Here is a 25761-nt window from a genome sequence, read left to right on the forward strand (position 1 = left end):
TTATTTTTGGGACAGAGAGGGACAGAGCATGAACGGGGGAGGGGCAGAGAGAGAGGGAGACACAGAATCGGAAACAGGCTCCAGGCTCTGAGCCATCAGCCCAGAGCCTGACGCGGGGCTCGAACTCACGGACCGCGAGATCGTGACCTGGTTGAAGTCGAACGCTTAACCGACTGCGCCACCCAGGCGCCCCTTACCTACTTTTTTGTGTGACTCCTTCTTGACCTTGATTATTTTTAGCAGCTGTTTCCAGTACTTGAAAGCATTTGTCAAAAGTGGAATGAACATTTTCCCCTTCTTGTGTTGACTCGGGACTGGTTTTCAGGAGCGGATTGGGAAAGGGTGAGGTACATAGCCATGTATCGGGGTCTCTCCTTCCATGTAGCTCCTCCCCAGTGGCCTCCCTTGGGCATGCATGTGCAGAGCGTCTGGGCATTGTCTGGGGTCTGGGGTAGTGGCTGCAAGAACCCCAGAGTTGGGTTTACTCAGTTTCCAGCCTCTTGTGACACTCTCCTTTACACGGGTGCAGGGGTCCACGGGGCATGCCATCCTAGCCCCAGACACACATAGAATCCTGACTCCGTGTGACTTCTGGAATAACTCGCACAGAATCTTAACATTTGTGTGTGATGCTTATTGGCTCCTTTGTAAGACCCGCGGTGCTGGAAGCACAGAGGTCAACAGCCATCAATTCCAGTGTTTTTAAGTAAAAAAGGATAAAGTTCATGAACAGACATCAACTCCCCCCCCCCCCCCACACTCCCCCCATAAGCTCTGTATTCGTTGTTTTTAACTTTCCAGGTGATCCAAGCTTCATTTTTGTGGCAAATTGGGTTATTCCGGGAGAAGAGATGTCATTTGTGAGATGAGCAGGTGTATAGAGTATATGGGCACTTCCTGCTATAAAACATTGTAAAAACAATGACTCAAAATCCCTAGAAAAATCACAAAACCTAATAGCGCATCAGTTGACTACATGCCGTCGCTGTATAGCCTACCAGTGAACTGATAATTTCGCTTTAAAACGTGATTCACCCCGTGGATCGCTCACTATAGTTGTCTTAAGCAGAAAAATGGATAAAAACGAAGAAGTTACCCCCACCCCCCTTTTATGTCCTCATTCACGGTTTCATGAACAAATATTTTTGGCTTGCACTATGTGGCCGGCCTTTGCCAAGCAGAGAAAGCGCAGTGGGGGGCCCTCCCCGACGGGCTTACCGTCCGGTGTGAAGGGCCGAGGGTCCACACTGGAGATAACGCTCTAAGGGAAGGTCTGGGGGTGGGTGGGGGCCCAGCCAGAGGGTTCTGTCTCCAGGTCGGCATCTTCGCCGGCAGCCTTGTCCACACTGCGGCAACCCTGCTTTCTTCTGTCTACGCTGCATTCGGTGGTCTTTTTAAAATCCATACACCTGATATGTCCCCTCTTTGTTTCCCTCTCCCCATTCCAGAACCCGTTTGTCAGCTCTCGCCTGGACATGTGGAATCCTTGCATGATGTGGCCCCAGCTAACGTGCCACACCCCCGCCTCCGTGTCCTAATCCACACCATCCTTGGCCACCCCTGAGCTTTGCCCCCACGCCACTGTCCCCCGTCCTCGCACCTGCTGCCCCTCTGCCCGGAGCCATGTCCCTTCAGATTCCTGTGGGACCCACTTCCTCTGTCTGTTCTCCACAGACACCTTGGCCAACTACCTGATTTGAGATTTCCTCCCTTCCCACCATGGCCGAAGCTGTTTTTCACATATTTGACACTATGCCGTGTGTCTCCTTGTGCTGCCTTATGCTAAGTGCCGCCACCCCCCAGTGGAAAGCAGGATCCTTTGTGACAGGGCCTTTCTCTCTGGTTTGTCTGCATACCACATGTCCACTAAAATGGCTTGCCCCTTTGGGTGGCCTCGGTGATGAATCAAATAATAACATGTGGGTCTCGAGTGCAGAGGGTAAGGGGGGAAGAGGCAGAGTACAGGGTTGGGGTGTGAATCCCATGTTTAAAGGAGAAGTCACAGTGAAGGAAAGAGAGGAGATTGACAGAAAGCTGGGAGTTGTTCTGGAAGGGAACAAAGGGAGGGAAGGAGGGACCTGTCACCGGTGTCAGACACAGCTGAGAGCTCAAGAAGGAAAATAGTGGAGAAATTCCCATTGGGATTGAGGCATGGCTTTCATGGGTGTTCTAGACAGAGGTCATGTCAAGGGAAGCCTGGGTGGCCCGGTCAGTTAAGCGTCTTGATTTCAGCTCAGGTCGTCATCTTTCGGCTCATGAGTTCGAGCCCTGCGTGGGGCTCTGTGCTGACAGCATGGAGCCTGCTTGGGATTCTCTCTCTCCCTGTCTCTCTGTCCCTTCTGTGTTCATGCTCTCTCTCTCTCTCAAAATAAATAAATAAACTTAAAAAAAAATACCGAAAAAAAAAAGAAAAAAAACTGGTTAGAGTGGGTGGGAGGTGAGCATTGGGGAAAGAGACAGGGAGACGTTCAACGATCAGTTTTCATGTATAATATAGGTGATAATCTGTGATCAATGGATATCATTGATTGCAGATACACAATGGTCCCAACTACGTGGGGGAAATTGTAGTCATGAGTTAATGGCCGGTTTCCTTCTTTGCACCTCCTCTGCCCAGGAAGGTGTCAGGACTGATTGGGGGCAGGCAACAGTGGCTGCTCCAGGGACCTCCCACCCCATGTGTCTCCTTTGTGAGTTGCACGCGTATTAAATCAGGACACGAGCCAGTGGTCCTAAGTCAAAAGCCTGTTGAAATGGCCACACGAGATAGTGTTCCTTAAAAGGATTTGTAGCTTCTGAGGACAATGTGAAAAAAGCACCCACACGTCAGCCTGACTCTGGGTAGAACCCTGTGCTTGCCCTCGGATGCCGACTGGATTATTTCCTTGCAGATTCTTGAACAACGTCGGTTTCTTTTTCCCTCTGATCATGATGCTGACGTGGATGGTGTCTGTGGCCAGCATGGTCCGAAAGCTGGTGTACGAGCGAGAGATCCAGATAGAAGAGGTAATCAGTCCAACTGCTTGCCTGGGACACTAGGAGGACAGGCGGGGCTTTGGAGCCAAATCCTGTTCCCATAACTGACCCCGGACTCTGTTTGGCCTGCCCTCCTCTCTGCTGGGGTTCCTGGACACAGACGAGCTGAGGCGGGGGTCTCAAGGCAAACGTTCCACATTGAAGCCTGACGTTCTGCCAGTCAACAGGTGTTTCCTGTGGAGATGGAAGGAGGCCCAAGGGCAGGCTCACCACATTCAAAGATGGGAGCCAGTGTTGCTCATTCAGCAATTTCATTTCTTTTTTTTTAATATAATATATTGTCAAATTGGCTAACATACAGTGTGTAAAGCGTGCTCTTGGTTTTTGGGGTAGATTCCCGTAGTTCGTTGTTACATACAACACCCAGTGCTCATCCCAGCAAGTGCCCTCCTCAATGACCGTCACCCGCTTCTCCCCCCTCCCTGCCCCCCCCATCCACCCTCAGTTTCTTCTCTGTATTTAAGAGTCTCTTATGGTTTGCCTCAGCAATTTTTATACAACCCAGAAAGATGTAAGGGTGCACTTCCCACTTGATGTGTGGTTAGATTGCCTCACGGGGAGCCTTGTTATTTTTGTTTAATATCATTACAATTTGAAACTGTCAAAACTGCTTCTAAGAAGGAGAGTTCATGAAAGTACCAGGTGGGGGCGCTTGGGTGGCCCAGTCGGTTAAGTGTCTGACTTCCTCTCAGGTCGTGATCTCACGGTTTGCGGGTTGGAGCCCCACGTCAGGCTCTGTGCTGACAGCTCAGAGCCTGGAACCTGCTTCAGATTCTTTGTCTCCCTCTCTCTCTTCCCCTCCCCCTCTTGCACTCTCTCTCTTTCTCTCTTTCAAAAATCAATTAAAAAATGTGAAAAAAAAAAAAAGTACCAGATGAATGCCGACCTTGTGGAGGAGGGGCTCACACTACCCACCAGCCTCCTACTTATTCAGGTGAGGGAGACGTGTGGCAAAGTGCAGTGTTCTCATTCAGTTCTGACTTGAACTTGCACTATCGTTTTCCATATTGTTCACCTATTTATTTTACTGGTTTTCTTATTTATTTCCGTGTTTATTTATAATTTTGAGAGAGAGGTAGAGAGCAAGCAGGGGAGGGGCAGAGAGAGAGAGAGAGAGAGAGAATCCCAAACAGGCTCTGCACTGTCAGCACAGAGCCTAACGCGGGGCTTGAACCCACGAACCGTGAGATCATGACCTGAGTTGAAACCAAGGATCGGACGCTTCACCGATTGAGCCACTGATTTCCAAGCTGGCCGTATCCAGCGCTGGCCTCCTTGCCTTTCCCGTGATCCGGTCTGGTCCTCCTCGAGTACCCGGGTCACGACTCTGGTTTCCCTTCTCTTGACAGTACGTGCGGATGATGGGGGTGCACCCGACCATCTTTTTCCTGGCCTGGTTTCTGGAGAACATGGCCATGCTGGCCGTCAGCAGTGCTGCCCTGGCCGTCGTTCTGAAAGTGAGCGGCATCTTCGCGCACAGCAACGCCTGTATCATCTTCCTCTTCCTCCTGGATTTCGCGGTGTCGGTCGTCATGCTGAGTTACTTCCTGAGCACATTTTTCAGCCAAGCCAACACGGCTGCGCTCTGCACTAGCCTGGTGTACATGATCAGCTTCCTGCCTTACATCGTTCTGTTGGTTCTCCGTAACCAATTGAGTGTTGTCATTCAGACGTTTCTGGTAAGTGGGTTGGGTTTTTTTGTAGACATGCAAAATACGACTGCTGTATCTGCCCAACAAAGCAGTCACCACATCACATGTCAACTTATCACTTTCAGATCTCGGTGGGCTTTCTGATGCTTACGTCTGTCTCTCTTTTTGTTTTTCTTTTAAGTTTTATTTATTTTGAGAGACAGCAAGTGTGTAAGCGGGGTAGGGACAGAGAGAGGGGAGACAGAGAATCCCAAGGAGGCTCCAGGCCCTGAGCTGTCAGTGCAGAGCCCGATGTGGGGCTCGAACCCATGAACCGTGAGATCATGACCTGAGGCAAAGTCAAGAGTTGGATGCTCAACCAACTGAGCCCCCCAGGGGCCCCTGAAGCCTACTGGTCTTGATGCTGCCCACAGATGCACACCTTATAATGGTCATTGGTTGACATTGCAGTGGTTTTGCAAGAGAGGAGCTGCTGAGAATTGGCACTTTTCATGTAATGGGGACTGTCCTCTGGAGACTCTTTGGAAATCGGTAACATCCTAAAGGCAGCCATAGAGACTCTGTGCCTCTCTGTATCACAGATGGAAAGAAGTAGATTTCTTTTTTTTTTTAATTTTTTAAATGTTTATTTATTTTTGAGAGAGAGAGAGACAGAGTGTGAGTGGGAGAGGAGCAGAGAGAGAGGGAGACACAGAATCCGAAGCAGGCTCCAGGCTCCGAGCTGACAGCACAGAGCCCAACGTGGGGCCCGAACCCATGAACCATGAGAGCATGACCTGAGCCGAAGTCGGACACTTAACCGACTGAGCCACCCAGGCTCCCCAAGAAGTAGATTTCTAAAGCTATTTTAGAAGCAAAAAAATAAACTCTTCTTGAAGCATCAGAAATCACCTCGCATTAGGTGGGAAGATCTCTCCATTAGCAATGCCAATTCATTCATCCGTGTACCATGTAACTCCCGGAGAAGCCTGAGAATTCTTTTAAGTCTGGGATATGAAATACAAAGAAGAGAGACACTCGTCCATTCTGTTTTGAGTTTCCTGGCAAGTGCAGAGCCGGGTGCATAGTGGGAACTCAATCCGCGTGGAAGGGACGGGCAGATGGCTGTGAGGACGGTCAGTTCGGGCGAGCCAGCACTGTCCCTGCAGACATTACAATTATGCCCCAGGGTTCACTTGTCCCCAACAGGTCAGGCCAAGTTCCCAAAGTGCAGTCTGTTGGGAGGTGTGGCTAGAGCCACTAGGGGAGAATTCGGGAGATGCCGAAGAGGGATGGAATCCCAGGGCTTCGAGGGGGCATCTGAAGCTTTCTGAGGTCACTGGTCCCATGCAACGTCATGACGGTAGATGTATCCTCATTTGTTGGGACGGGGTCACTTTCTCTGCTCCTTTTGAACTTTAGGGTGAAATACTTCTGTGAAGACCAAATTGTTTTTCTCCAGTTTCATGTAAACTTTCCTGTTTCCCGACTGGCCACGTACATACAGCATGGATGTGTGTGCACCTTGAAAAAACATGGCGTCTTTAATCAGGATTTTTCTCCATGGATACCTGCTCACCAGTGTCCATTAGCTTATGTCACACCTGTGATACTTTATAACCCATAATGTTGGTCTCAATTAAAACTGAGACCATGTGTCACCACCCCCCACCCTGACCCCATACTCCTCACGTGTAGGAAAAGAGACATTGACCACCTGGCCTGAATTTCAAACACTGTTATATGGTTTTTACTTCAATCCATCTGTTTAAATGTTGGAGCATACCAAGTCTGACTTCCTTTTTACATGTTCACATGTTTCCTAGCCCTACTCCCCCCCAAAAAAACCAAAAAAATCTAACTCTGGTACGTGATATCTTCAAGTATAACATGCATTTTCAATGGGGTTATTTATTTATTTATTTATTTATTTTTGACATAGGATTTCTCCCCTGGAAATAAAATAACATTTTCCTTCAATGTGCTCCCTTTCTAGTGTAGAATGGTGTACGTGTTCCATCAGTCGGCCTGCAGTGTGCTCCAGGGCATTCGCTTAGTAATAAAAACTAAGAAATCGCTCCATTCCGTTTTCCGCTGTTCTGTGTTCTGCATTTCTGGGCGCAGCGCATGGGATTTATGGCACTTGAGGCACTGCAGTGAAGAGAAATAATTCCTTTTCACACCAAAAGCTAGCTTGTTAGCATGCTTTCTAGAATGGGCTGACATTCGGCGTAGGCTTTCAGGGTCACGTATGGAAATCACCGCCTGGAGGACGGTGTGGCCCCGCCTGCTCTGGTGACGCTGGTCTGTTTGGATTTAGCGCTGAGGGTTTTCTGGGGTCTCTGTCAAGTACTAACATGCTGTTTGTCTCTTGTTGTCCCCGGGCAGTGCCTGCTTTCCACCACCGCCTTCGGCCAAGGAGTATTTTTCGTTACCTTCCTAGAAGGGCAAGAAGCAGGTAAGGGGATGCTTTTTTTTTTTTTTAAGTGTATTCATTTATTTTGACAGAGAGAGAGAGAGAGAGAGAGAGAACAAGAGTGAGCAGGGAGGGACAGAGAGAGAGAGAGAGGGAAAGAATCCCAAGCAGGCTCCGTGCTGACAGCACAGAGCCCAATGGAGGGCTCGAACCTATGAACCGTGAGGTCATGACCTGAGCTGAAACCAACAGTCAGACACTTAACCAACTGAGCCACCCAGGCATCCCAAGGGGATGCTTTTTGCTTTTTTAAAAAAGAGTTTCAGTGATTTGGGTTTTTAGGAGTTGACCGTGGTCATGTTGCAAGTGCTACGGTAGAAGGTCTTTGTTACAATGTGCAACGGAGTCTTGGGGTTTGATTTAGCTGATGTGAACACCTCTCCCCATCGGGTCACCCTGGATCTGTGTATTTTGTTGAGGCCACAAAACCAGAAATCAGTGAAGTAGCAGGAAAGCAAAATCACAAGGGTTAGATATTAAAGTGTTGTTAAAGCTGCTCCCCCTGGCCGCCTTGAAATACAGGTGACATTAAGCAGGCTGACATTGCATTTGCAGAACTATGATCCACAGGATGGTCTTTGCTCTCAGCTGCTCTCAGCTTTGCTTTGAGTTTCCAGAACGCAAGAACTCACCCCGCCAAAATCTACCCTGAAAAGGTGTGCGGTCTGACTGTGGCCTTCCCTTCCTTCCAGGGATTCAGTGGAATAACATGTACCAGCCTCTGGAGCAAACGGGTGTGACATTTGGCTGGGTTTCCTGGATGATTCTCTTTGATTCAGGCCTTTATTTTGTATGTGGATGGTACTTGAACAACTTGCTTCCTGGTAAGAATTCCGCATGTTAGAAGATGCCAAAATCAGCCAAAAAAAAAAAAAAAAAAAAAAAAAGCCAAATCCAGTTTAAAGCAATATACATGAATATTAAAATAATTGTTCATTCTTCTTTTTAAATGTAATTATTATTTTTTTTTCCAACGTTTATTTATTTTTGGGAGAGAGAGAGACAGAACATGAACAGGAGAGGGGCAGAGAGAGAGGGAGACACAGAATCAGAAACAGGCTCCAGGCTCTGAGCCATCAGCCCAGAGCCTGACGCGGGGCTCGAACTCGTGGACCGCGAGATCGTGACCTGGCTGAAGTCAGACGCTTAACCGACTGTGCCACCCAGGCACCCCTTAAATGTAATTATTTTTGAGAGAGAGCGTGAGCAAGACAGGGGTGGGGCGGGGGGAGGTAACACAGATTCTGTGCTTTCCCTTGCAAAGTTGTTGGATGGGCAGAGTGTCACTGTCCTTGTCTGCAGAGGGAGGAAAGCAGATCATTATCATCCCGGTTTCATAAAGAGGAAATGAAGTGTCCGGGGACAAAGAGAGCGGGACACAGAATCTGAAGCAGGCTCCAGGCTCTGAGCTGTTAGCGCAGAGCCCCACAGCTGAGGCCCTTCCCCAGCGGAGAGCCTGTTTGGGAACCGGGGGATAACCCAGACACTATCCAGTTTGGGGCTCAAACTCACGAACTGTGAGATCATGACCTGAGCTGAAGTTGGATGCTTAACTGACTGAGCCCCCCAGGCACCCCTAGAATAATTGTTCATTCTTTAAGTAAGGCCTCAGGGGGCTTGTAAGCTGTGTTTTAAAGTTTTTTTTTTTTTTTTAATGTTTATTTATTTTGAGAAAGAGAAAAAGCATGTGCAGGAGAGGGGCAGAAGACTGGGAGAGAGAATGCCAAGCAGGCTCCACTCTGTCAGCACAGAGCCCCAGGCAGGGCTTGATCCCACAAAACGTGAGATCATGGTCTGAGTCATGATCAAGAATCAGATACTTAACCAACTGAGCCACCCAGGGGCCCTGTGGCAGGTGCATCTGGAGGCTGTGGGAAGGCAGGCCACGGATAGTAGTGGTTTTCCCCTGCTGTGTTTCTGGGGAAGAAGGTATTTCTACCACACGCCTGCTCAGGGCGAAAAGAGCAGAAACAGCTTTAAAGGTATTTTTGTTTGTTTGTTTAGCAATAATGTTTTGATGATTGCTAAAATTACTTGTGATTCTGTCTCTATATTTTCCAAAGCACCTGGTATTTCACTTGGCACGTACCTTTATTTATTTATTTTTTTCAACATTTATTTATTTTTGGGACAGAGAGAGACAGAGCATGAACAGGGGAGGGGCAGAGAGAGAGGGAGACACAGAATCGGAAACAGGCTCCAGGCTCTGAGCCATCAGCCCAGAGCCCGACGCGGGGCTCGAACTCACGGACTGCGAGATCGTGACCTGGCTGAAGTCGGACGCTTAACTGACTGCGCCACCCAGGCGCCCCTGGCATGTACCTTTAAAGTTAAGAACTAAAGGAGAGAGAGAGAGAGAGAGAGAGAGAGAGAGACAGAGACAGACATGGAGAAAGAGATTCTACTCTGCACATTGAATATGAAGGGACAGAAAACCATCAGTGCATTCTTTTTACAAAACCTTATTTCAGACTTGGGGAGCTCACGTGTCATTTAAGGATGAGTAAAAATCCAAATGAAATGTGCCATTGACAAGATTATTTTACAGAAAAGCAGGAAAACATGGCCTCCAAGAATTAGAGAGCATAAGCCTGGCAAGCTGTACTTTGAACTTTTAGATTGCTTTGTCTGGGGGTTTTGAATAAAATTAAAGAAAGGCAGATTCTAGGAACTAAGAAGTTAAAAAAAAAGTAACTGAAGAATGCCAAGGTGAGATAAAATTGAGAAGCCCTGGGTATTAGAAGGCAGCTAGGGAGCATGAGGGAGGGAGGTTATAAAATGCGCGTGATGTTGATTGTAAAATGTTTGAGGAAGGGGTCTCGAGCAAAAGAATAGGGCAGAAAGTCATGGTGGGGATTGGAGGGTGACGGCGAGCCCCTGGAATCAGGAGAGATGCAGACGGGCAGCCGCAAGGGGACGGACAGACGGGGCTCGCAGACATGTGCTCTCCCTGATGAGGAGATGCCCAGACCCAAATGAAACACAATAAAGAGGGAGCAGTCATTAACCAGGGAGAAGAAAATCAGGTTTTGCAAAGTAAGGGGTTCACCATATCAAGTACAAAGTTAATGAAAAGAAACATCTAGATATAACCTGGAGTCTTGGAGTCCCTGGAGGAGCCTCAACCCCAGCAAAGACAGGTTACTCTGGGCAGTGCAGAGATTAATGTAAAATTTGGCCAGGAATCCAGAAGGATCTGAGTCCCCCCCTCCTCCTTCAGGACCTGACGCATGGGGATCCTGGTGGGAACGTTGTCTTGTATCAAAGTTAAGGCATTTCCAGCCAGCGACCCCCTGACCCCGCTCACTTCTGCAGGCAAGGCGAGCCTCCGGAGAGAGACAGAGGGGCAGACAGAGAGAGATCCCAGATGGGAGGCTGGGCTCTGGTGCATTTCTGCAGCTTTTGTGAGCGTGGCCGAGTCAAGTCTGAAATGGGGCAGCAGCCGCAGCGGGCAGGGGAAGCAGACGGAGAATGGCTTTGGGTTTGATGATTATTGTGGTGGTCATTATTTGGGATGGTTGTGAAGCTGTACGCCTGTGTGCTGGGGACAGTGCTCCAGTCCCAAGGAGGCGGGGAGGTGCCTGGGGTGGCGTCTGTGAGGGTGAGAAGAGGTGCCTGGGTGTGCGCGGAGGACGTTCCTCTTGGTCACAGAGGACGTCTGTAATAGGTGCGGGCTTTGGGCCCGTGGGTGGGAGCCAGAAGGCTCTCTTATAGTTGCCGTATCTTCTCAGGGCCGTCGGGATGTCGTGGTCCGACGGAAGGTGTGGCGGGGAGGCGATGGGGGACCAGGAGAGAGGGCAGGCCAGAGTGCCCGTGGCTCACCGTCCCCTGCAGGTGCTTGTCCCGGGCGGGAATTGGACATGGAGGTGACAGTTCCAGCCCCAGGGGGAGGCGACAAACCAGAACAAGACAGAGATGACAAAACCAGGAGACAGACCACCACTGTTGGGGGGGTCACACACAAGAATCCGTAGCGGAAAGGTGTGACCAATCAGATGACTGATCACAAGTGCGCGTCCACAGAAACCAGTAGCTTGGCTGTGTGTTGGCAGGAAATACGGAGTATAACGTGACAAGATATCTCCATGTGACTCTAACATCGAAGAGAGTATATATCCAATAAGAACTTAAAAGATTTGGCGAACGTACAGTAGATTTGAATAGATGGAAAGAGATGCCAAGTTCTCTAATGTGGTGATTCACCATTTTCAGCGTGTTGGCTTTCTCCAAGTTAATGTATGACTTTATATAATCTACACCATTTAGTATGAACCGTAGTGGTAATACAATAAAACCCACATAAGTCATTCACATAAAAATACTAAAAAAGGCTTTTGGTTTTAATTGTTGAAGTGTTTCTCTGGGATAGCTAGAAATGTAAATTAATGACAGTGGTCGAAAGTCGTTGAAAACAATGAAGGGGACTGGTGGCCGATGATCACATAGACCCTCACTGTGAATTGTCAAGGATTAAAATGGTGGAGTACGGGGGCACCTGGGTGGCTCAGTCGGTTAGGCGTCGGGGTCTTGATTTTGGCTCAGGTCATGATCTCACAGTCATGGGATTGAGCCCTGCTGAGCATGGAGCCTGCTGGGGATTCTGTCTCTCCCTCTCTGCCCCTCCCTCCCTCACACTCATGTACATGCTTTCTTCTCTCTCTCTTTCTCTCTCTGTCAAAATAAATAAATACACTTAAAAAAATAACAATAAAACGGTGGAGGACTCATGTAATGACAGTAGAGCAATGGAAGAGATTAGAAAGTTCGGAAACCGAGTCACCGTAAATAATAGTTCGATTTGTGTTAAAGTTCACATTTTTAATCAATGAGAAAGGATACAAGTTAGACTCATTCATTCATTAATTCATCAGAAGTAAATATTATTAAAGTAATGAGGAAATGAGAAAAGTATGTTTTTTTTTTTTTTTTTTTAGGAGAAGTATGATTTTAGGGGCCCCTGGGTGGCTCAGTCAGTTAAGTGTCTGACTTCAGCTCAGGTCATGATCTCACGTTTCATGGGTTCGAGCCCTGCGTCGGGCTCTGTGCTGACAGCTCAGAACCTGGAGCCTGCTACTGATTCGGTGTGTCCCTCTCTTTCTGTCCTTCCCCTGCTCATACTCTTTCTCTCTCTCAAAAGTATTAAAACATTAAAAAAGTGAAAAAACAAAAAGAAGTATGATTTTAAAGACAGCAAAGGCCTTTCTAACCATAATGCCAGAGACAGATATACTAAAAAATCAAGTTTCCATTATAAGAATGGGAATCAGCATTTTAAAACATCCACAGAAATAAAATGAAAGGATACTTTACAAGTTTATAAAAACTAATGAATACATGAAGGAAAATGTTAAAATTCTCAAGTCAGATTTTAGGAAGACAAATGATGTGTTCAAGGAAACAACTTGAACAGACCATTATATAAAGTTTATATTTGATAAACATAAAATAGTTTAATGTTGGACAGAGCATAGTATTGCATAGACATAGAAGACTGTTTTCTTCTTCTGTGACTGATGAAAACTGTAATGACTTGGGGAGGATTAGGGCCTTGATTTTTCTGTGTAGGTGTTTAGTTTATGGGAAACCGAAATAATTTAATTATGCGACTCAGGACCTCGGGGTCGTGAGTTCGAGCCCCACGTTGCGTGCAGAGTTTGCTTAAACTCTTTACAAAAAGTGTTTATTCTCTTTGCCACAGAGATTTAAAGGAACGGCCAGATCAATTCAAAACAGACGTGCACATAGATGCTTCTGGCGCAGTATCTTTGAAAGCAAAATTCTGGCTAACCTACATTTCTGCCTAAGATAGTGGATTGATTACGAATCAAATTCACATTGATAACACGGACTCCTGTGAACTAGTCACACACTTGTGGTGTTGTGTTTTATAGGAATATACGTGGATGTGGGATATGGGAGATCATTGGCTGCTGTGTACCAAACTATGAAATAAGGGATAAAATAGAACCATATTCAGTTAAAATCTTTGCAAAGTTTTCATTCCAGTATAGTTAACACACAGTGCGATAGTAGTTTCCGGTAGACGGTATGGTGACTCAGCACGTATGCACATCACCGGAGCTCACCAGGATAAGTGCATCTTTCAAGCCCATCACCTGTTTCCCCTTCCCCCACCCGCCTCCCTTCTGTTGACCATCAGTGTGTTCTCTCTAGGTAAGAGTCTGTTGCTTTGATTTGTCTCCTTTTTTTTGTTTGTTTTATTCCACTTATGAGTGAAATCATTTGGTATTTATCTATCTCTGACTGGCTTTATTTCACTCAGCATCGTATACCCTAGTTGTATCCAGGTCTTTGCAGATGGCAGGGCGTCATTCTTTTCATGGCTGAGTAATATTCCATTGTGTGCCAATACCACATATTCTTTATCCATTCATCAGTTGATGGACACTTGAGCTGTGTCCATAATTTGGCTATTGTATGTAAGTAATGTTGTAGGGTGCCCCGGGGGCTCAGTCAGTTAAGCATCGGACTTCGGTTCAGGTCATGATCTCATGGTTCATGAGTTTGAGCCCTGCGTCGGGCTCTGTGCTGATGGCTCAAGCTGGATCCTGCTTTGGATTCTGTGTCTCTCCCTCTCTCTGCCCCTCTCCCACTTGTGCTCTATTTCTCTTTCTCTGTCTCTCTCAAAAATAAACATTAAAAAATTTTAATAAAAAAATAATGCTGCTATAATCATACTAGTGCGTGTATGTTTTCAAGTTGGCGTTTTCCTATTCTTCTGGGTAAATAACCAGTAGTGGAATTAATGGATCATGTGGTAATTCTATTTCTAGCGTTTTGAAGCACTCTTATGGTGTTTTCCACAGTGGCTGTATCAGTTTACATTCCCACCAACAGTTCAGGAGGGTTGTCTTTTTTCCCACATCCTCACCAACACTTTTTATTTCTTGTCTTTTTCATATTAGCCATTCTGACTGCTGTGTGTTAATACCTCATTGTGGTTTTGGTTTGCATCTCTGCTTAAGTGATGGTGAGCATCTTTTCATGTGTCTGTTGACTATCCTCATTTCTTTGGAGAAATGTCTGTGTCTCTTGCCCATGAAAAAAAGTTTTTAACGTGTATTTTTGAGAGAGAGAGAGAGAGACAGAGCGCGAGAGGGGGAGGAACAGAGAGAGGGAGACACAAAATCCGAAGCAGGCTCCAGACTCTGAGCTGTCAGCACAGAGCCCGATGCAGGGTCTGAACCCAGGAACCACGAGATCATGACCTGAGCTGAAGTTGGACGCTTAACTGACTGAGCCACCCAGGCGCCCCATTAACATGACATACTTAAAAAAAAACCTTTTATTAATAAAATGTAGTGCATTTCACAAAACCCTGCTAATTTGAAAATATTTGGTTCTACATTTGGGAAAAGCAGTCTCCAATCTTTCGTCCCGAATTTGCGTGGTAAGAGCTCTGTGAACCCTTACAGCCACGCCATGTCGAGTTTTTGGAAACGTTGAGCTGGCATCACGTGGTTGGGGGGGGGTTTCTGAAATGCTGAACACTTCTGCATCAGACAGTGATCTTTCAGTGGTTTGCAAGGTGTTTGCATTCCTGGAAAACTCAGTGTGTGTTAAAACTGCACAGAAAGTTGTCCTAGGCTCCACTGGCTATACTGGGACGAGCCTCCCAGAATGCAGGTCAAGGGCAATTCTTTGTTGGGCTGGGTCATTCTGCCCTTTGTAGGACCCTCACCAGCCCGGTTGCCTGCCCACTAAAGGCCATCAGTGCCACCCCCATTTATTAACCATGTTGTTTTGTTTTCTGCATATCTGATGCTCTAACATCATGGGGCCTCACTGACCCTGGAGGAGCTGTCTCCCCAAGGGTGAGCCGAATCCAAGAGACAGTAGAGGACTTGCTCATGAGCTCACTTTTCATAGGCAAACCAGCATCTGGAGCTACCCCCTCCTCTGTACGCCATCCTATCCCGGGCCGTCATCACCCCTGGGCGGGGGACCAAGCAGCTCGGGGGCGGCCTCTGTGCTCCAGAGCCTGTTGAAATTATTCAAATACCCAACCTCAGCCTGCTGCCCTGCCTCGCGTGTTCGCATCTCCCCTCCCCCTCTGTCTTCCGAGTGACCCTGGTGCTTCCCCGCGTGGCCCTGTGTAGCACCGTGGGCTCCCTGCTCCTGGGCACTGAGCAGCAAACTATCTTTACAGGGCACCTGTCTCCTGATCCGTTGGCCATCCCGGGCCTGAATAATGATAACGACCTACCGTTTCCAACACCCGTGCAGTGGGCCAACCCAGCCTACCCCTTCCCATGTTTCTAGAATGCCTCTGCGAATGTCCTGTGTTGAGATGCACAGTTGGAAAGTCCCCGGTGGGTAGGGAGGACCCCCTGGACAGGGGAGGGTGAGGCGTGTCTCCACCTTCTTCTGCCTGTCTTCTTCGTGGAGTGAGGGGGCAGGTGCGGACCCCAGCATCCCTCACCCTGGTGTCTGAGCGGGAGCCTCTGTAAGGATCTGGGTTCGAGGTCACCGGCAGGTCTCTGCGCCTGTGCACGTGTTCCCCGGCGGACATCTGGTCCTCCCAAAGACTCTGCTTTCCGTAAACCCTTCTTTATGTGCCTCCAGTGAAATTTGATTTCCTCGATCTGTCTACTTTCATTGACTTCTGCTTTTATCACTGTCAGTTTTGGGGGGCAATGCTAATGAGTTTCCTGGCCTGTGCCAGCCAGCAGGCAGCTCCCCTGCAGGGGACAAGCTCTGTGGATACACAGGGCCTTTGCATTGATTAATGTGCCCGATTCCATATGGTGATGCGAGCAGGGTGCTCGTGCTCTTAGTGTGCACGTGACATAAGACACATTTGCATCTGCACGCCAAGGGGGAGTGCAGGGGACCGCTTCGGAGCCGCGTGGCCTTCCCCCATCCATTTACATTAATAGATTCATTAGCAGGACTTTAAAAGTGCAAACAGATTAGAGCTGGGATGGTTTAATTAGCAAATCAACCATTAATATCCAATTTGTTTCTCATCTCTATTTTCTGACCTGGTAGTTTCTAACTCCAAAAGGCCCCTGCGGTGTCTCCCATCCTTCCTGTCTCTGCAGCCTGGACCCAAGATCAGGTGTCGCTGAACCTCGTGGGGACCGTTCGGTGTCCTTGAAACTCGTGTCTGTGCGTCTAGGCGCCCCTTTACCCCTGCTAATGCGGACTCGGACGCCCCAAGGTGTTTTATTCTCTGTTCTGTTGCCCTTCCAGCAGGTGGCGCCCACTCACGCTGTCAAGGGCAGTGACCCATGGTCACCGGAGCGAGGTCGCTCAGCAGAAGACCACCTCTTGGTGGGGGGTTTGGTGGGGTTGTCATCTGCCGGCTCCTTAGCTCTTTTTATTTCTGCAAACTCCTCGTTTGTGCATGTGCATGGGGCCCCTGTATTCCCATTAAGGCAGCTGAAGACACTGGGGTGTGCAGGAGGTGAGTCGTGTCTCCAGACCTGTTTGCGTCCAGGGCAACATGCTCTTGCTTCTGGCCCGTGTTCAGAGAGGCGCGTACCGCGGGGCCGCCGCAGCTCAGCAGCTTGTGTCCTCCGACAAGTCTTGCTGGGCCCCTGTCCCTCGGGGGAAGGAGGGGTGATAATAGCACCCCCCATGTCGGGTGGTCGCAGGACCATGTGAATGAATACAGGTGGAGACCCTGGCCAGTGGCAGAAGGGAGAGCCTGGGCAACAGGACGCAATTATCCGTGAGCCGCTCGTCCGCCTGCTGGTTAGGGGTAGTTACTAGTTCGCTGGGGTCTTGGGGAGCATCCGGCCTGTATCTGTTTTCTAGGGCGGACGCGGGCTGAGGCCCATGATCCAGGTGTGGGGAGGGCTGGCTCCTCCTGAGGCCCCCTCTCCTTCCCGTGTCCTGTTGATCTGCCCTCACTCCCTGTCCGTGCTCCGATCCCTGCCTGTAGGGACACCCCATGACCTCACTGAATCCAAATTATCTCTTGAAAGCCTTCCTCCAAATACAGCCCTGTTCTGAGTTACTGGGGGTTAGGATTTCAACGCGAAGTTTGGGGCACACAGCTCAACCCATAAGAGATGGTGGCTGTTAGGTCAGATGACCAGCTCCCCACCTTCCTTCACTTTTCCGATCCTCCTTTGCGACGTGTCTTTGAATCCTTGGGTTAGGCAGGGTGATGGTCACGCATCCGCCCTTGGCCGGAGGGTCAAAGTGCAAGATTGTCCGAGTAGGCCTTTTATCTCTTAAGTGACTTGTCGGATTCCCAGCACTCAACCAAACTTAGGCTGGAATGGGTGCATTAAGGAAAATTGAGAGGCATTAGTAATTAAATCCACGTGTCATGGGGGCAGAGTGGCTATTAAGTGGGCTGCAGTGAATTTGGAGCATACGTCTGAAGAATGCCGATGTTTCCTATGGAAATGTTAGCAGCGTGTATTCTTTGTGGATGTCTTAGTGGGTTAATGCCTTCATGGTATTAGTCCATGTCCGGTAACCATGCAGAGGACAGAGGAGTGACAGACGGAAGGATGGCAGGCTGGGGTGAGGCTTACTCTGGGGAATATTTAGCAGTTGTGTGTCGCTACTTTTATCTTTAATAAATACCTGTCTGTTCACTGAACGCTCAGAAGGCCTCTTGAGGGAGGTGGCTGTGAGGGGGCCCAGCCGCCGGCCGTGGGTCAGGCTGGAGAGTCTGGGCTCCCCTCATGGCTAATACCCATGCCCCCGGTTGTCATCGGGTCCTGTATGGGGTGTGCCTTCAACACGTTAACGTGGAACAACATTTTATAATAATTGGCTAAGCCATTCTCTTACAGAATCTTCCAAGGAGAAAAAACTGGTTTTAATTGTGTCTTGTTTTTTTAGGAACTTTTGGATTAAGGAAACCGTGGTATTTTCCCTTTACCGCGTCGTACTGGAGGAACTTGGGTGGTTTCGTGGCAAAGAGACCACATGCTCCCAGTTCTAACCTGTCCTTCTCCAGCGAGAACTTTGACGATAAAGGTTTGTAAAGAGTAGCCTTATTAGATGCGTGTCTTCCCTTCCGGTCTGTTTTGTTTCTGTTTTTCCTCCTGGTCGAGTCTCTGGAACTTGATGTGCCTTCCTCAGCTGCCCGCTTTCGGGGGTCGGTCTCGGGCTCAGAAACACAGCTTGGGGCAATGTCTTAAGAAAGGATCCCCTGCTGATGTTTGCGTTGGGGGCCAGAACCCTGGAGTGTCGATGCACCTGTTGTCTGTAGCCCCGCTGTGGGCTGGGTGCGTCTGTGCGTGCGTTCTCTGTCTGCAGGACGAAGCTTCTGCTCTAACATGAATTTGTGTGAGAAATAAAAGGAGAGGTGGTCAGCCGTCAGGTGTAGTGTGCTGTAGAAATTGCAGAGTGTTTCACACACGCTAGCTTATTCGTCATGACTGAGAGGAGGACCATCACTGCCCTGTCAAGGCAAAGAGCGTGCTTCCCAGTGGTGAGGGCAGGACCCCCGTCCATCTGGGCTTCCCTTATGCCCCTTCCACAGAAGCATGACTTCAGGGGCAATTTACAGATATACAGGCTCCCATCATGATAGTTTTATACCACAAGTCAACGTTGTAAGGTAACATTTTTTCTTTTCTTTTTTTTGTTTTTAGATTTTTAATGTTTATTTTTGAGTGAGAGAGAGAGACAGAGCGCAAGCAGGGGAGGGGCAGAGAGAGAGGGAGACACAGAATCCGAAGCAGGCTCCAGGCTCTGAGCTGTCAGCACAGAGCCCGACGCAGGGCTCGAACCCTTGATCCATGAGATCATGACCTGAGCCAAAGTTGGACACTTAATCCAGTAAGCCACCCAGGTGCCCCCATAACCGTTTTTCTTTTTTTTATTTTTCTGACTACACAAGTCAAATAGGAATCTTTGAGGACATTCGGAACATACCACACCACAACAGACTATCACTCATGGGCACTTTGGTGCGTAACCTGCCTGTGATTTTCCCTCTGCATACGTACAAATTGCGTGTGTGCATGTTCCTTTTTCTCCTCTTACGAGATGCATAACAGAAGGGCACAAAAGTCTGTCATCAGCCACGCCATTTAATTGAGGCCATTATGTAACTTGTCTCTTGCTTTTGGTAAGGAAGGGTGTTTGAGTTGTGCGTGTTCCACGGAGCTCTAATTCGAATCCACGGCAGATGACTGAATTCGTAAGCGTGAGCACCACTGGGAGTCCTCCAGGCTGAATCTGCCTCTTCTCCTCAGGGTCCTCGCTGCAGATCGGGGAGGGAAAGCCAGGAGGTCCCCCGGGCGTCGCCCTGCTGTCTGTGACCAAGGAATATGAGTGCCACAAGGCGGCCGTCCGAGACCTGACCCTCACCTTCCACAGAGGCCAGATCACTGCCCTGCTGGGGACCAACGGTGCCGGGAAAACCACAGTCATGTGCGTGTCCTTTCACCCTCGTCAAATGCGGGTTTGATTCTAAAAAATGTCAGTTTACCTGTGAGACAGGAAGCTTAGGTTTCTTTTCTTCCTTTTGGTTTTGAGACGGAGTCGCTGTGTGCTCTGGGACAGACAGCTAGTGGGGAGTGCGCAGCAGCCGCCCTCAGCTGGGGGCAGACGGGGCTTTACCCCTTTACCCCTAAAAAGACCCCGAAGTCTTTTATCCCCTACACATAACACATCGTGGTTTTACTTTAGTCTTTGAGAGTCCTACTACGCTTCCCATCTTATCGCTACGCTTAAGTTTGTTCATGTATCTATGGGAAGATGAAACTTGGGACGAAGTCTGCAAATGTTTTAACCAGCTGAGTATTTCTTTTTTCATGTTCTGCTTTTTGTGTGCTTGGGCTTTTTTTGTGAAGGCTTGGTGTTTGGTTTGGGGTCCAATGGCTCCAGGTTTGATTAAAGAATCAAATTGTGGAATCCCAGAGGAAAAACGAACTCAAAAGTGTGGGGCTCACACAGCAGCCCTGAGCTGCCTGCAGAAAAGGGTCTCGTCCTGGGAAAAGCCCCAACACGGTCAAACTTGTCCCAGGAATAAGGACATTTCTCTCGGTTCTGTTTTCGTACAACTAACGTGCACTTAGTTAAACGTGAAAAGTATTATTTGCTTTGAACTTCCTAAGAAACGTGGCAAAGTAACATGTAGAAAGCTTCAGAAATTTCAATTAAAAATAGAGAAACAAAGAAAAGTTTTCCTCTTGGCTTGGATTGTGAAATAGAGCCGGAGAGCCCACTGAGCGTTCTTGTAGGGTTTTCAGACTGGAAAAGTAGGCATTCTGCAGAGAATGAGTCAGAAAGCCAGCTTTGGAGTACACTTTTTTCTTTCTTTTAAGTTTATTTATATATTTTGAGAGACAGACAGAAAGCACGTGTATGGGGAGGAACAGATGAGAGAGAGAGAGAGAGAGAGAGAGAGAGAGAGAGAATCCCAGACAGGCTCCGCACCATCAGTGCAGAGCCCGATGTGGGGCTTGAACTCACCGTGAGATGATGACCTGAGCCGAGCTTAAGGGTCAGACGCTTAACCGACTGAGCCACCCTGGCGCCCCTATATAATTTCTCAGAGATGTGGAAATAGTCTAAAACCTAAATAATACACTTTCTGAGATAAAGCAGCAGAGCCAGGCAGTCCTCGGGCTCCCTTCGAGGAGGCCACGCAGGCGAACTTCCTGATTTGACGTGGACAATGCACCTGAGAGAAGCCAGGAGCTCCTGGCCACGGAGTTGCACGTCCAAGCTTGCGTTCCACTAGGCTTGTGTCTCTACTCACGAGGACTTAAGGAAACACGCCATCTCCTTCCTTGGTTTCCGTGTCTGTAAAACAAAGTCGGATTTTACTGTCTTAAGCTCCCATGCCACTAGAATGTCTATGATCAGCAGGTTTAGGGGAGTATAAACATCATCATAAGTCCACGGCTCCGAGATTAAGCCACCCATCCTGCTAAGCTCCTTCCGGCTTGTCACCGTGTAAAAGCGGGTCCTTGGACGGTTGCCCTGCATCCCTCTGTGTTGCTGGCATCGGGAACAGCGGGCTCCTGGGTCCTCTGCTGATTTGTTGTCTCCGGCAGATCCATGCTGACGGGGCTCCACCCGCCCACTTCCGGAACCATCACCGTCAACGGCAGGAACCTGCAGACAGACTTGTCTGCCATCAGAAGGGAGCTCGGGGTGTGTCCTCAGCGGGACGTCCTGTTTGACAACCTCACCGTCCTGGAGCACCTGGTCCTCTTTGCTTCCATCAAGGCACCGCAGTGGACCCGGAAGGAGCTGTGCCAACAGGTCAACAGGTTAGTGCCTGCCGTGTCTTTGGTAGTGACGGGTGTACAAAGAGGTGCTTTAAAAGTACCTTTGGTGTCTTTACTTATGAGAAGAGGAGAGCTAGCAAATTGTCTTTAACTGTGGAGTTAGGACACAGCCGCCAGCACTGGAAATTCCAGAGAAGGCTTCTCAGGGAGGACTCTGAACTTGACTTGGCCTGTCCTTGGGGTCTAGATGGGTGAGCCCACGTGGGAACGTGTGGCCGAGGCTGCGTGTGGAAGGTTTGTGTCTGGAGCACGGGGCCGGGTGTGTGTCCTGAAGTGAAAGAATGGGGGATGGGCCGAGAACTAGCTCCTGGGGCCCAGCTGGTCCTGCTAAAGGGGGTCAGACTTCTTCACACAAGCAGGTGCACATGGGCAGGGGAGGGCCAGCAGCTGCCGCTCTGGTAGACTTGTCCTGCGGCCCCAGGGCAGAGAGCACAGCCCTGGGGAAGGCCGGGGACAGAGGCCGCTTTGAGCGGGGGACCGTGGCAGCCTGAGGGGCGGCAGAGCGAGTCAAGGGGGAGAGAAGAAGTCCCAGAACTGAAGACTGTTCAATGTCGGAAGGAGCAGACTGTGTGGACCAGCGGGATGTCCAGGGTGGGGAGGGAGGAGTCCGGTGGATGGCTGAATGCATTTCCGATCTCCCTGGACCAGAGGAAAGAGGGAGGAACCAGAGGTCCCTGGTGGGAGATCAAAGCGGTGTCTCGGGGATGAGCTCGGAAGGACAGGTGGGAGCGGGGACAGCAGCCTGAGTCACGGACAGCAGCCGGGTGGACGGTAAAGTTTATTTATTTCGAGAGACAGAGCGAGAGAGGGTGGGGGATGGGGCAGAGAGAGTGGGGAGAGGATCCCAAGCAGGTTCTGTGCTGCCAGGGGCTCAATCTCACAAACCGCAAGATCGGGAGCTGAGCTGAAATCAGGAGCTGGACTGGGCCGGGTGGCCTAGTTCAGGAGGCGAGTCGGGGCTCCTGCTCTGAGAGCAAGTGAGGCCAGAAGAGGTCACGGGTGCTGAGCTGGCAGGAGGGGCTCTCACCAGACGCGGCGTGAGGTGGGGGGGGATGTCCCCAGCAGTTCCGGCCTCTGCTCAGGCAGGTGGAATGTGGAGTTGTTCCTGGAAAAGGAGAGGGCCGACTTGGGAAGGAGGTAAAGTCATGAGTGCATCTTACAGGGGTGAGTTGGAGGGGCGGGACGTGTCTGACACCAGAGCCCCTGTGGCACTGCGTTTAACACCTTCTGTGCCGGGCACTGCCGCGGCCACCTGCGGGCAGCTTGCTACAGAGTGTCTCCCGGAGACGGGGACGGGGCTCAGCTTCCGGGCTGGGGAAACCAGAACATGGCCTGGGGCTTGGCTGCAGCAGGGCTGTGCTGCCTGTCCCTTGGGCCGGTTGCCGTGCCGCAGTCTGGGGTGCAGATCTGTGGGAAGCGGACATTTGCTGAGGGGAGAAAGGGGGTTCGCGGGCACATTTCTAGTGTTGCATTTCAGACGCCCATTAGGAGATCCCAGGAGTCTGAGGGGATGCTCAGGCAGTGCATGCAGGGGACAGGGGCTTAAATATGCGCTCTCAGGGCCATGGAGGGCGGGCGGCAGGCAGGTTGGGTGGTCTGGCAGGTGCACGGGAGTCAGGTGGGGGAGTGGGCAGGCAGCCAGGTGAGGGGGCACCAGGTAGGTGGGCAGGCAGGCTGGTGGGTGGTCAGGCCGGTGGGTGGGCCAGCACCCCGACAGCACGTGGGAGCATCTGGACTGACGCAGCCTGGGTCACCATGGAGCCCACGTCTGGGCCGTCAGTCCTGAAGGGATCTTGCCTGAACAATCCGTCTTCAGGCTAAGATGGGTCTAGCAGCACACACGGGAATCCTAGAGAGGTAAAGTGAGCCAGGGTCAGAGACCTTGTCTTGTCAGTGAGAAGACACACAACAAAACAAGACCATGAACCAGACCATGAACCAGAACATGGTGGAGGGAGGAATTCTCGGGGCTCAGGATCTGACGTAGAGCAGGAGGTAGAATCCGTACCGTGGTTACCTCGAACGCCCCGTGGAAAACCGTGTTGGACAAAGACTCTGAGCTGGTTCTCTGCCACCTTGGGCCCCCACTTTCCCACACCTGGAAGGGTCCGCTTCTGGGCTGATGTCAACCCCACAGAGGTGGCCGTGTTTAGGGACCAGGGGGCGTGGACGCATCACATCCCTCTGGAGACACACTCCTGTTCTGATGGCCGTATTAAGGCTCTGCGGCAGGTGGAGTCTGAACCCGGTGGAAGGAGCCTCAGGGGACATCAGCCCATAAAATCACGTGGTGCACCACACTGCATGTTCACGGTGGTTTCTTCCGTTCCTCGTCTGTCCACGGTCACGCTGTGGGCAGCTTACGTGGGCCTCTGAGGACATTCTCCTCTGCGGGGGCCTCGTTGACCTCTCACGGCATGCTCCGGAGAGGCCCGTAATAGCAAGAACCGTGCTCGTGACTGTGGAGGCTCGGACGCGCGGGGAGAGCGTGTGTTTTGTGCACTGCAAGCCTGTCTTGAATTTGAGCGGGCACTTCGCGAGGGATGGCTGTGAACGGCCGATTGGGTCCGTACGACCTAGATTTAAAAAAAAAAGGCCCAGGTCACCACCTATTCTAATTTTAAAAAATGGCACGTGCTCCGTGTCACGGCAAACTCTGCGATTATGATCGGGTTTAAATCAAGTGCTACTTGGACTTCGTCTTTTTTTTTTTTTTGGACGTAGTCGACCTTAACAGTTATCTGTTTGCAACGTGTTACCTAGAAACCAGGCCGATTTGTACAAAAGCCATCTGTGTGAGATCACGTTTTAGCAGCTCCTGATTAGAGGGAGCAGAAACTGAAGACACGGGGTTTAGAGCCAGCACACCCCGAACTGGGTCCGGCGGCACCACCCGATTCCCTTGACGCACAGGATTGTTAGGATGTGAGTCAAGGGAGACGGGATCCCTGGGAGAATCCTCCGAGTGCGTATCTGTCAGGATGTCAGGTCTCTACTGTTTTGCCCTTGATTTGCCCTTGATTTGACATCAAGAAGTCAGAAGAGGAACTTGATCAGGACGTCAGTCAGGGAGATGTCGCTATGGGGCTCTTGGAGTTCTGGCACACACCGTGGGGCCCCAGGTGTTTGAGGGTGGTGAGGTCGTCAAGGTCTTGTGTGCAGGTAGATAAGGGAGGACAAAGGACTGGGCGCTGGGCAGGTGGCAGTGGACACAGTGTGGAGACAATGGACAGGCGAGCAGGACCACCCAGGGGGCGGGACGGAGAGACCGGTCGGGAAGGGGAAGACAAGTCCGCTAAGGAGGGGCTTGGTCAAGTGCATCAGATGCTATTGAGGGTCAGGTCCAACGAAGGCTGAGGGGCGATCTGTGGATTTCGGGTGTGGAGGTCGTTGGTGACCTCGACAGGAGTTTATTTATTTGAGGGCAGGTGGTGGAGGGGAGAGCGGCAGAGAGAGAGAGAGAGAGAGAGAGAGAGAGAGAGACGGAGGAAAAATCCCAAGCAGACTCCACACTGTTAATGCAAAGCCTGACAGGGCTGGAACCCACGAACCTGGAATTATGACCTGAGCTGAGATCAAGAGTCGGACCCTCAACTGACGGAGCCACCCAATCGTTCCAAAGGACATCACTCTTGGAGGCAGGGAGGGCCCTGTGTGAGTGGGGGACAGTGGGCAGCTAAGCCTTTGGGGTTGAGTGACTGCCAGAGGCCGGGACTAGCTGGGAAAAGGGATGTGGTGGACAGAGGGGGATGCGGGGCATCGACCTCTGGAGGACTGTGGTTTCTGGAACGACAAGGCCCTGGGTGCAGCTGGCTGTGAGTGGGTGGAATCAGGTTCAGGTCAAGGTGATGGAGGGGTTTGAGGTTCAATGTCACGACGTTCTTGAGGAGACCTGCTTGGGGACACCTGGCATCTTTCTATTTGTTTTCTGAGCTGATTGATCTCCGGTCAACATGCCTGAGTTGGGTTTAACAGCTGTATTGGAATCACCCAGGTGGGGCCGTGTCAGTGGGCCACGTCTAATTGGTGACAGACGGTCAAGATTGTTATCTGCAGAAAATGCTCTGTATCCCGCCCTGGGGAGCTACGTGAGCTCTTTCCAGGCCAGAATGGAAAGGTTGTAAATAATGACACAGACAGGACACATTTACTTAAGGATCTGACAAGCAGGTTCTTGGTGTCTTTGCTTAGGCTTCTGGAACTTTCTAGAACCGGATGGTTCATGCTAAACTGTGTGGAACTTTTATGATTCCTCTGGCATCCAGACTCCTGTCTGACTGCGTGCTGGCGAGCCGGGAGTGGGAAGGATGCTCGCAGCTTAGCAGGCAGGGAATCCTTGGGCTGGGGGCCAGGCTTGGGGAAGAAAGAACACGATGGAAGA

At 50.1% G+C, this 25761-nt stretch overlaps 1 protein-coding gene across 1 annotated transcript in view; it reads left to right on the forward strand.

The window, feature by feature from the left end:
- ABCA13 (ATP binding cassette subfamily A member 13) overlaps nucleotides 1–25761 on the forward strand; it is a 402236-nt gene that overhangs the window by 171928 nt on the left and 204547 nt on the right. Inside the window, exons 32-38 of the mRNA XM_045494253.1 lie at nucleotides 2892–3006; nucleotides 4386–4715; nucleotides 7056–7125; nucleotides 7836–7967; nucleotides 17971–18108; nucleotides 19335–19512; nucleotides 21144–21362. Of these exons, the coding sequence (XP_045350209.1) occupies nucleotides 2892–3006; nucleotides 4386–4715; nucleotides 7056–7125; nucleotides 7836–7967; nucleotides 17971–18108; nucleotides 19335–19512; nucleotides 21144–21362 (1182 nt within the window). The remainder of the gene's footprint in view (nucleotides 1–2891; nucleotides 3007–4385; nucleotides 4716–7055; nucleotides 7126–7835; nucleotides 7968–17970; nucleotides 18109–19334; nucleotides 19513–21143; nucleotides 21363–25761) is intronic.

Source organism: Leopardus geoffroyi, chromosome A2 (genome assembly GCF_018350155.1).
Source record: "Leopardus geoffroyi isolate Oge1 chromosome A2, O.geoffroyi_Oge1_pat1.0, whole genome shotgun sequence".
In the NCBI taxonomy this organism is placed as follows: Eukaryota; Metazoa; Chordata; class Mammalia; order Carnivora; family Felidae; genus Leopardus; species Leopardus geoffroyi.